Genomic DNA, 12,521 nt, shown 5'->3' with positions numbered 1-12,521 from the left:
ACAAACACATACTTTTTTGGGAGGGAGCTTTTTATTATCTGCTGTCATATGCTGTACAAATTGAAAAGCCTTTTGAGGTGAATTTGGGATTTTTGCTGCTTTAAATAAAATGGCCTTGACTATATTCTGTATAGCAGAGCTCTTCGGCTATGTTGTTTGGAGGGCCACATTTTCAGGAAGGTAAGGGCCCTAAGGTCGAACATTTCCCTGCGCTGTTATTCTCATTATGTATGTACCTTTGACACAACACACCACCACGTTTTCAAAACTTTTATTTTGCAACAATGCAGTTTACTTTTTCATCCATCCATTCATCCATTTTCATCCACTTATCTTGGGCTGGGTCGCGGGGGCAGCAGGCATAGCAAAGCACTCCAGACGTCCCTCTCCCCAGCAACGCTTTCCAGCTCCTTCTGAGGGACCCCAAGGTGTTCCTAGGCCAGATGAGATATGTAATCCCTCCAGCATGTTTTGGGTCTGCCCCGGGGCCTCCTACCAGTGGGACGTGCCCGAAACACCTCCAGTGGGAGGCACCCAGGAGGCATCCTGATCAGTTGCCCGAACCACCTCAACTGACCCCCTTCGAAGCGAAGGAGCAGCGGCTCTACTCTGAGCTCCCTTCAGATGTCCAAGCTTTTACTTTTTACTTACCATCTTTATTTTTTACAACGTCTATATCAACCTCTCTGTTCCTTTTGTCTGTGTAAACAGCCTTCAGTTCAGTCAAGATTTCACAGATTTTTTTTGTCACGACTGTCATTCATGGCTTCCCAGTTATGTTGAGGAGCACAGAACTAAATGTTTCTTTTGACAAAATCTGGTCAGTACAAGTGGTTTATTTTTGGCCAGATGTTTAAATGAGATAAGAGGAATAAAGCGATTTCTATTTTAAACTTAGATTTGATTATGTTTCCTGACAGAGGCGTTCGACACACATGATACATTCAAGGACCAAATCAGATGGTTTTATTTTGACAGCATTCAAGAAATCAGGCCTTTCAATCCTGCTGCCGAGTTGTTCGGTTCAGAGGTAATTAGGTCAATTGCACTGCTGGTTTGAAGGATTTAATGTAGCAAAATATCCATTATTCACGTTTTTGTTTCTTCTTCAGATTTTAATGTTATTTATTGTAAACAGAACTGATTGGGATCCGGTCTAGCTTGATCCTTGACCCAGCATTGGCCTTCAGGCTGCCAGCTGAATGAGCCTGTTGTGGAGAAACTTGCATATAAGCCATGCCCTCTGAGTGCAGGAAGACAATTCCCTGCAGAGTCATTATTAGCACTGACTGGATTAATGTGACTGTAAAAATGCAAAAAGTTTTTGTGTAGTGGTCTGTATCAGTGGTATGTAGGTTAAATCTCTGGTTTGAAGTTTTATATCTTGTTATACAAAAACATTGAGCCAAGAGGAGGACAAAAGTGGATTTGGGACATTAGGTGTGAGAACGTACTGTCTGAGAAAAGAGCGGAATTGTGAATCAAGATAAACAGGCACGCTGTTCATATCAGTCACTTTCAGCTACACCCTTGACACCCATCTCAGGCAGGTTTGACGTTTCCTTAAATACATTCAGGCTGTATGCTGACATGAAAACAACAGAATGGTTAGAGAAATCTTCAGAAAATGGATAGCAGCAATTTGATTTAAAGCAAATGGGCGAAACGTCATTGAAGCCAATACATCCTCAACTCCTGCCTAAACAACAGAATAGGTTGCTTGCCAGTGACTTCCACACCATATGACTGTTGGAGAGAACCAGCAACTAGTGCACATTGTCAAAAGGTCACATGGTTAACATTGTTAAACAGTTTGTTTAGGTTGAGATAGAAAGTCTGGTTTGGGTCAAAATTAGTATGTGACGCAAGTGCGTTACGTTAGTAAGTAAGATAAGTCAACACTGACATTTGGTTTCAAACAGGACATGAACAGCGGTCCTCTGGGTGAAAGTCCTGTGTATGTTTGACTCATCCACCTATCCTGACCTCCTCCCTATGCAGACTTTGTCACTCTTTATACTAAGTCATCTGGGGCCGTATTCACATAACATAACATTCTGAGAGCTCCTAACTTGGGCTTTATTTTTTTAGAAGTCCTAGCCAAGGTGTGATTTAGGAAAGTTCTTAGAGCAAGGAAGGGACAGAAACTTTTACCTGACCAAGGAGGAGTGGTTGACCCCATTGGTAGGTATGATGCATTCTTTTAACAGATGTGATTGTTTGTCACAGACACGCCCCTTTGTGAGCCTTCAAGGTGTGGACACCCAGTGGAAATGAAATGAACTGCTGACTGTGAAAGTGTTGTCATTGTTACTGTGATCACTCTGCTGATGGAAGGTTTTTCCAGATATTTTTACTACAGTGATCATTTTATTGCTGGCGTTATAATGTTAATGCATTAGGTGGGAAATGCATGCGTATGCCCAATGAGATCCTTGCACAATCTGATCTGTGGCCTTTCATTTACTCACTATCATTCAGTGATTGGAGAATATTTCTCTAACCTCTTTGTGTTTCCACCATTTCCTCCTCTGCTTTAGAAACTCTTAAGCCTCTTAAAAGTCCTCCTTCCTGATCCAGTTTTTCACCTTAGGAGCTCTTTTAAGGTCTGAGATGCTTTGTGAATAACTTTATAAGGGGAAACTCATAAAACGTCATAATTCTAAGAATTTTCTTAGGAGCAACTCTCCTTGTGAATACAGCCCCTGACTTCCTCTTTTGCTCCCATCATAGTTACTACAGCCACCAAAGGTCTCCACCTAATACTAAAGGTAATTTGGGATCATAATAAGCTGCTTGCATGGACAACCTACATGGCACTTTTTGGGGGGGAAGACAGTTTGAATGAATCTGGTCAGGTCTGAGAATAGAAATGGTTCAAATCCTCCTGAATCCAATGAATATATTTTACAGGGAGATGGTGATGTGACATGTCAAGTACTGCAATGAGTGTTTGTCTTTTTTTTTCATATATGTCTTCAGTTTATCTCATCTTAGAGTAAACATAAAATGTAGAAAGAGGAGGACGGGACGGCCTGTGCGGCAATCATGGTGAAGGCAGATGACCTCACGGCTGAGAGCTGAGTCGAGCTGCCAGAGATAACTGGAGAAAGACTAGAAATAGAGCGATTTGGCCTTCAGATTAAAAGCTTAAAAGCATAGTATTTGTCAGTCAAGGAAAAAAAAAAGCATAGTACCGTTAAAATGCCACAACACCAGTGGAATCAATATTTCCTGACAGAACAGTACAGTTTATGTCTTTTGGGGATATAAATGTACCATATGCAAAAGAGACCGACAATTTGAATATTGTGCTTCTGCAGGTTACTGCCCGAGTGTATCTTTTAGTTTCCCTTTTGTGTTTGGTGTTTCTTTAAAAAGCAGCCAATTTTTATTGGAATTACAACCAAGTCTCTGAAATTGTAGCTGTTAATTACTGCACATTCTGCTCGGTCCGCTTACAAACAAATTCAAGCTCTATTAAGGCCAATTATTCAGCCCTTGTACAATAACAGCACACCACACCATCATGTGGCAGGTTTTCTTCACATGCAGCTGGAGAGAGCAATCCTCAGGGTCTCATCCGTGTGATGGTTTGGCCTATAACTAATGGAGACTAATGGTGAGAAGCACAAGTGTCAAGCCAGGCACAATGATATAGTACAGTCTCTCAAAGTGGTCACTACTTCCTATACTGAATGTGCGTGGGCGTGTGTGTGTTTGCATGTCTGTGAGTAAGAACTGCTGTGTCAACACCTACGTGCCACATGCCAAAACACACTTGTGTCTACTTCATTACTTAGCTGTCACAGAAATCAACTGCTTTAATGAATAGTATATTAAATCTTCTCTATTCTCCTGTCCACAGTGAAGTTCGATGACTGCATGGGGAATGAAGCTGTGGTTTTCCAGAGCAGCGACCCTATCTTCAGCGTGCGAACAGATGGCTCCATCTTTGCCCAGGGTGAGGGAGCCAGCCTGGATGAACCAGTCCAGTTTAAACTGACAGCAAGTGGTCCACACACACATGTTTGGGAGACCGTGGTCCAACTGGCCCTAATTGACCCACCATCACCTCAACAAGATGAAAATGAGGTGAGTTTTTACTCTTTACCGAGCACGAGCACAGACACACAAATATTACGCTTCAAATTTCAATTATCATCCCAGAGTTTCTTCTTCCTGACATTTTTTTTCAGTGGTCTGGTGATAGCAACAGTCAGGAATCAGGTCAAAACTCCTTGGGGTTTTAGAGAGAGAGAGGGAGGGAGCAAGACTGGAGCAGAAAGAAGTAGCAGTAGCACATGGTTGAAAGTGATAGAATCACACTGCCACAGGGGGAGAGTATGATTCCCCCTAGCCATAAGCTGTTATTGGAAAACATCCTGTGCCTTGGATACCCCAGGGGTCCTGGACTCTTCCTCTTCTATTTAAAAGCTGTCATAGGTCAGACGAGGACTGAGCATCCTAGGCTCAACCGCCCCCATGACGACAGAACCACAGCGCCAGATCTGACAGTCAATATCAGCACATGTTGATCAGATTAGGTAACAACAACAACACACATGATTAGGGGCCTGTGTTCACTAACAGCGCAATTCTAGATGTCTTGTGCAGGAGGTGGGCCAGCCAGTTCCTGATGAGATCAAATCTAGCTGAGATGGATGTATCACTTAGGAGACTTAATGACTGACAAAGATCGAACAAGTCTTGGTAGGCAAACTGTGAACCAGCTGTGACTTAGAAACACACAAACATTTTGCTGCAATTAAAAACACTGAGTGAAAATAATTGATGGCATTTAAAAAAAAAAATATGCTTGGAATAGCTATAATTAATGTGTTTTTAATAACGGATAAAATGATTGTAACGTGAAGGGGGTCGCTTTTAGTCACAAGCCCACAGAGAATTATCACCTAACTTGGCAGTTCCCCCCAATTTTGGCAGCTGTTTTAGCATCAAAGCTCTAAAATCCAAGCAGAAAAATAAAAAATACAACTAACTTGAATGTTCCTCAAGTGACCACCTGAGTCTGGCTCCAAATGCAAATCAGTCCCCATAGACACCCAAATTAAAATGCCCAAGTTTACAGCGGAAGTAATGTTGCATGTTTACAGTCTGGTGCAAAAAATGGTTTGGGGATGAATCTTTATATAACTCATCCGTTTAAATTTTATCAAGGCTTAAAACTGTGCATAATTAGGGGCAAGCCGCTTTGAATGACAGGTTGTCTGCTCGGCTTCTCCACAGCTCCATCCTCTCGTCCAAATATGGACACTTCTGGTTTCAGAAATACAATATTGGTAATAATAGTAATACATTTTATTTAAAGAGCACTTTTCATGGTACTCAAAGACACTTTACATTAGTTCAAAATGATCATGTAATAGACTACAATAAAATACACATAACATCATTCACACATTAAAAGCTGTTTTGAAAAGGTGAGTTTTGATGAGTGATTTGAAGCTGGAGAGATCGGTGCAGTCTCGAATGTGTTTGGGGCTCTGCCACCCCAGGTTTGGTGCTTGGTTCTGAGTGGTGGAGTCAGGAGGCTGGCATCAGAGGGGCGAAGACTTCGAGAAGGAGTATGGCGGTAGAGCAGGTCAGTGAGGTCGGAGGGGCCCTGGTTATGGAGGGCTTTGTAAGTGAGGTGAAGGACTTAAAATTGGATGCGTTGTGGGACAGGAAGCCGGTGGAGGTTCTGTAGGACAGGGGTGATGTGATTGCAGGAGCGGGAATGGTGAGCAGATGGGCAGCAGAGTTGTGGATGTATTGGAGTTTATTTAGGAGTTTGGATGGTGTACTATAAATCTTGCTGTTACAGTCGTCAATTCTGAATCTGATAAAGGCATGGATAAGAGTTTCAGCAGCAGTGGGGGATAGTGATGGGCAGAAACGAGCTATGTTTTTCAGGTGGAAGAAGGCAGTACTGGTGATTTGATTGACATGTTTTTTGAAAGAGAGGTTGTTGAAAAAGCGGGAGTCCATAACCAATGGGTGACGTCACGGTGGCCTTTATCTTCATACAGTTTATACTAAAAACCCATTACACACTACCTGTCCAGCACCAGCAATCAGACAAAATTAGCTATTAGCTGATGAACATGGTAGTAGTGCCATAGTGGAGCATTTAGCAGCTAAAGAGCCAGATACCAAAAAGCAGAGCAAAAACATGAGTGAACACAAACACGACTCCAAAAGCATGCTAATGTTTCTCTGTATGTGGTGGAAGAGTAAATAGGCAACTGTTTGCCATCTCAACTTCACAGAGTTTTCAGAGTTTTTTTTATAGTTTGTTTTTGCTCTCTGTGTCTTTGCAGAAACACCAAATTCATCCAATGTTGCCAGAAGGGCTGCACAATGAATTGAAATATTATATTATTATTATAATTATACTATAATCACAATATTGCTAAGTGCAATATCCACAATTCATATCACAATTGTAGTATCTGTCATAATAATTGCAATGTGACTTTTTCTTTTGCATATCATGCAGCCCTAGTTGCCAGTCAGTATATCATTAAAAAACATTTATGTTCTGATGGATTGAATGAAAACCACAGTAGAAATTTAAGATGCAAATTTAGGGACTAAATTGAACCATTCCAGTTAAGGGTGATGGGTAGCTGCATCCTAGTTACACTTGGCCAGAAGGCAGCAGAGTCCCTTTACAGGTTGTTACTTTATTGCAGCGCCTAGCCAGATACACATCCAAACCCTCTCACACACATACTGTAAGTCAGATATGTAAACACAGAGATTTTGACAACATTTCAGAATTCACACTTCAGAATCCATGTACTGCCGTCACTTTGAGTCTTGAGTTAATCATAACCCAGCTGTGAACTTCAGATGTGTTTGTAAGCAAAAGATGAAAATAAAATCAATGCAATGCTCCTCTGATGCCAGCGAGGGTAGTTTGAATGATTGAATGTGTCTGACTTTTCCGATAGTTTAACTTTTTGAGTATTCAGATTTTCGGAGCTAGCACTTGAAACTATTTACTAAACCAGAAGCTTTCAGCTGGATTTGTCTTTGTAGTGTGCACGGCCAGAAAAGAAGAAAAGATGGCAAAAAGTCAGTAATAGAATCATAGAGACAAATAGAGAGGCGGAGTGGGACATTGGCCAACAAAGGATCTATCAGTGGGAGTGGGTGTAAGGATGAGTATGTTGTTCTGGCTCGGAATAGGTTGGCCTTCGTTCTCACACTTTTGTAGTTTAGGCAGCTTCGAATGACTCACTGGTTGGTATGGTGTGAGCTTCAGTATTAAACAACAATGTGTTAAAGGTCAAATGACTGGCTATTCTGCTTCAATTTCCTGTGAGTCAACTAATATGAAGATCCTCAGGAGCCACGAACAAACAGACGAACAATTAGAGAGCGAGACGGGGCCAGAGGTCAGAAATACGCTACACATTGGAACAAACATGTATGCAGCGCGAGTAGGAGCAGAAAGCAGGGCGCTGAAACAAAATGTGATGTTTCATTATGGAAATGGCGCTTTGTGGCGTGCTCTGTTGAATAATAACTTCCAGATGTCTGGGTAGCCAGGGGCTGGCTGATATCAAAGCGTGCAGGGTTTTGGGGAGGCAGTGGCATGGAGGGGAAGAGCTGGGACCACCGCCAGCTGGCTAAGGCTGATGGCACCAGGGCTGGGGGGCCGCATCCATTTCACACTCAGTGACTCCTGTTCACATAGCGTTAGTGTGCGTAAGCGTGTGTGTCGGGTATGTGTGCGAGAATGTTATTTGTTTGTGCTTTATTTTTTTTTGTGAGAGATTATGTTGGATCAAGTGTGAATTATGCAAATGCTGCGTAAAAGTTTAATTGCTGTGTATGGTGGTCTACGTGTGGTCGCGTCTTTGTTTAGGGCATACAGTACAGTGTCTTATGATTGGAGCCTATAGCTCTATGCTGAGTGCAGGGTTGCATGTCAAAGAATGTGCTCCTTTCTCTGTGTTCGATCGAGGCAAATAACACATCCTTGAAATCTCTGGAATCTGCCGTCAAAATTCTGACTCCAGTTTGCCGCTGCTCCTTATCCTCCATCTTTCATAATAGTTTGAATGAGTGTGCAGACATCTCCGCTTAACCTGTTTTTTAATCAATTTCATCACCTTCCTGTACTTTCTCTCTTTCTGTGTGAGTGTGAATAAGAAGGAGTGAATCGGAGCTGCAGGGTTTGATCAGAATTACACCATGGCTAGAGAAAAGCCCACTTAAGCCTTTTGCAGCAGTGATGGGCACAGCTCGTGCTTTGTCTCTGTTTTTTTTTTTTTATTCCTCTCCATCTTTTTCTCTCTACATCTCTCCTTGGGGAACTCACTAGTACCTGTTAGCATGTGTAGATAAAAGGATCTGGAGCATGACTTATTTAGGCAAGAGGATGGGAGGGGGACCACATCTGTTTCTGACAACCCTCCTCCTCATCCCCCTCACTCCATCCCAAACATGTCTTGCCCCACCTCTGCCTCCCCACACGGCGCTGGTGGGATGTGGGGCAACCATCCCCTGCAGTCAACCCCACTAAGCCTTCCTCTCTCTGAAGAAAAAGAATACATTTGTCCAGACCCAGCTCACATCTGTCTCATCCCGCTCTGCTGACAAACCCTGTTTGCGCACACAGGCATGTTGCACTTGGCAGAGGTTGGTCTCCTGAATATGGACTGGATGCAAAGGATCATGAGCATGTTTCAGTGAACTTGTCACACAGTACAGCGAACATGAAATATGGCAACATGTGTGTTTGGATGACCAGTCTGTCTCTTATACAGACTGCCAACACAGTACAAGAGGAGGAGGATAGAGTATTGGTGCTTGGAGCGTGAGCGCAAGCTGCTTAGGCTCATTAAGTATGAGCAAGTTTCAGGAGTTATAGCGCCCTCAGTGGCCGAAAGAGGACCTGCTGCTCTCCCCTTAACTTATAATTGAAGACAAACAATTTTAAAATGCTGTATTTAAGTGGTAATACTACATTTTGTCATAAGTTTATAGTTTACTAATGACACATTTTATTAAAATTGGTATTTACTGTAGTCTATTTACATCAATGCATAATTTTTTCAAGCACTGTAAAGACTTCACCAGCTGTATATAGATTTAAGGTTCACCCTTGATCTTGGAAACAGTAGGTGACAAAACTTTTCATATATTTTTTTATACCGATTTCTCACAGTAAATTTAAAGTTAAAGCTGCTGGAACCACTGTATTTGTATTCTCGCATAGATCAGATGACTAAGTATATGTAAAAGATGGCTTTCGTAGTGACAAATCCAAAGAGAATTATCACCCAGCTCTCCAGTTTTCTTGCCTGGGAACCAGACGAATTTACAAGCTCGTTTTTTAATTTCTCTGGCAGATGTGTCTGGTCCCGCTCCTGTTCAGACACCCAACCAATACTGGGCATGTTTCAGAAGATGACTGAAAACTTACAGAGCCTTCTTGCTCAATACAAAATACGAGACAATCGCATTGGGGATATGGCGGTGAGCATAAACCTAGCTTAAGGAAGGTTAGATCATTTTTTTAAAACAACCAAGATGGCTACAGCTGATATGGAGCTCTCTGTTAAAGTAGTCTTTTTTAATTCTGATCCGATGAGATCAGATGCTACACCATCACAGCTCGTCTCCACATCCTGTAGGCTTTTCAAAATTTCCGTTGCGCAATGCTGCGTAACATGTTTCATTGTTCTGATTGGTTGTGGGTCTAACCAGCTGTGTCCAGAGGTATTTTGACTTTTTGCTTTACAACTGTTGATATTGAGAGGTTCCAGACTAATTTGCCTTTGCGAATTGTTTGGTCAATGCCATACTGGTTCCCATCAGCTCTACAGTGCCGTTAAGCATTTTATAACTAATTGCTTTGGTTATATAGCCCGCGATCTTGAAATCTATCAGCTGGTCTGACACTGACAAGCCTTTGTGGGCAACGGCCACTATCGCAGAAAATCCTGTGTAGCAAGTGGATATCCAGGCTAGAGTTACGTACCGAACGTCCAAGGGTACCAACAAAGTTAGGCCTGTACTAATGAGCACCATTTCACACAAGATCTACCGTACCAAATTTTGGTGCTTGAGAGCGCATCTGCATGAGAGCAACGTGTTTATATAAAAGTGCTGCAAAGCCTCCTGAAGCCTGGAAGCCAACTACATAGCTCTGAGGCTGGCAACGGAGATTTGCGAACTTCAGACAGCAGGCAATAGTGCCAGGAAGCTGCAGCTTAGAATTAATGTGGGCCAGGGGCATAAAGTGGAGGGACAATAGCCCCTTTGCTACTTTCTGCCTCCCTATTTCTGGCACCACACCCATACTGATGCTCATTTTGCTCTCAGCTACACACCTGTAAAGTTTTATCACTGCATCCTGCACAGTTGCGTTGCAATCACATTGACAAAACTGTCCAAATACAGACAGATATATAAACACAGAGCAAAGAAGGATAATCAAAATGGCTTCTGTGGTAGTTCCTACTACAATAGGTATCACCAGGACCACAGTATGCTGTGATGACACACACACAGACTCACAAAGGGAAAACAATACCAGCCATTGTGATGTTGGTTTGTAATTACAACCATTTGAGAGTCCAAATTTTGTAGGTGATTGTAGCAAGATTTTTTCACCCCTCATTTCCAGAGAGAGAGCAGTGAACGCTGTCTTTCTTTCCGCCTAATGCCACCATCCTTTACCTGTGTAACCAGCTCTCCTTCTGCACTGTTACTAAAAGTGCCCTGGATTGCACAGTACATGATGTCTGAAATGTAGCGCCTGGTTGATGAAACTAAACATGACACCTTAGCCCATGCACCTCCACACCCCACACCCCCACCCACTCACACAAACACATACACACCATATGCCAGGTTGCTTGACACATTTCCTTTAAAGCAGCCTTAAAAGCTTTTCTCCTGGGCGTCCATCTAATGAAGTCAGCCTTGAAAGCATTGTTTCCGCTGGCAGATACAAGCCAGCCCTCTGAGGGACGTTGACCAGGCAAGAACAAACGGAGAGAGATAAAGAGAAAACAGTTTTTATAGACTGCATTGTACAGGACCCCTAAACTTTCAATATGTGCCAGAAGCCATTGCCATCTTCCAACACTGTAGCCTGCGCCTGTGTTGTATTTTATTTTTATTCTCAAATGTCAACTGCTGGGGAGGAACTGTAAGGCTATGTATTGCACAGAGGTAATATAAAATGAAAAATTGGAAGAGGTATTAAAAACACTAGCCTCTTATTATGTAAATGTATGGTGATTGAACCTCTTTCTCTTATGCTCCCGAATTCACGAGCCCAGATTTTTCTTATGCTCTGACATGAACACCCTCCCACCCACACACATGGAGCATGCACATATATTCTTCGCTCTCTGCCTCTGCCTTCTCTGTTTTCTCTACTGTAATGGAACTGAACAGTTTTCTCTATCATCTCTGGTGAGTGGTTTCCAATTGTATTGTTTTTTTCCCCACACCCTGTCTTGCATCACCACCTATTCTCTTTGTGTAGCACAGTACTGTTAGGGTGCACAGTTACACCAGGGTTACTAGAGTTTTCAATTTTGGCACTATCCTCATCCAGCATTTCATTAAAAGTTTCAAAATGTGTAGTTTACTTGGAGTTACATTAGACTTCGAATTTATTCCAAGCCTACCAGTTAACTTAAGACCCACAACAAGACACATTATCAGATGCACTGGTTACACACTCCCTTGGCCATAAAGAAAAGAAGCCTTAAGGCTGAACAGATGTCTAATCACAATATTTGTGATTACTAAAAGATGTAAACAACAGACTTTTCAATTATTGCTATTTTTCTTTCCTCCATTTTTTTTAACAGTGGCCAACTGCATCTAATTTAATTATGGCCTTAGCCTAATATTTTTACCTTATTCAGACCCTTATTTTTTTACCTGCAAGCCAATTAGGCACTGGAACAGATGACTATTTTCAGCTATTCTTGATCCACATGTTAATACAAAGACAAAAAACTGTACATTAACGGCCATATTTGTTCATGTATATATATATATATATATATATATATATATATGTGTGTGTGTGTGTGTGTGTGTGTGTGTGTGTGTGTATATTATCCCTTTCACACATTTTGGTCACTACAGTAGTCAGCTATTCAAAAGCCATTTTCTTTTATAAGCATGGGTTTGATACTATGGTTGAGCATTGGGCATCATCTCATATACTGCCACCCGCTGGCCAACAATTGTAAGTGCATCACAAATCTCTCAAAACCAAGATGTCACTGTGCATCTCTTACGAATCCTACCATAGTTGGAAACCCTTGCAGTCAACCCCATCATGTGTTGCTGGCTAGAGACCATTTTCACTGAATTGCAGTGCTAGGCAACAGCTTTGGTCCATGTTTACTTCCTGTCAGCTGACAAGGAAGCCATAAAAGAAGGAAGGGTCATTAGTCAGTGACAGCATTCAAAGTTTTAATTGGTGTCAGAGTTTGGTGCCACTTCTGTTGAAGTTAATAGGGTGGGCATGG

The 12,521-nt window shown here is 42.1% G+C and overlaps 1 protein-coding gene across 1 annotated transcript in view; it reads left to right on the top strand.

Moving 5' to 3' along the window:
- Positions 1-12,521, top strand: part of LOC125892300 (cadherin-4-like) — a 337,795-nt gene that overhangs the window by 226,879 nt on the left and 98,395 nt on the right. The window contains exon 6 of the mRNA XM_049582236.1: positions 3,869-4,095. Coding sequence (XP_049438193.1) covers positions 3,869-4,095 — 227 coding nt within the window. The remainder of the gene's footprint in view (positions 1-3,868; positions 4,096-12,521) is intronic.

This window comes from Epinephelus fuscoguttatus, linkage group LG7, assembly GCF_011397635.1.
Source record: "Epinephelus fuscoguttatus linkage group LG7, E.fuscoguttatus.final_Chr_v1".
NCBI lineage: Eukaryota > Metazoa > Chordata > Actinopteri > Perciformes > Serranidae > Epinephelus > Epinephelus fuscoguttatus.
Note: the sequence above shows the minus strand (reverse complement) of the source record. Positions and strands in the feature narration are given on the sequence as shown.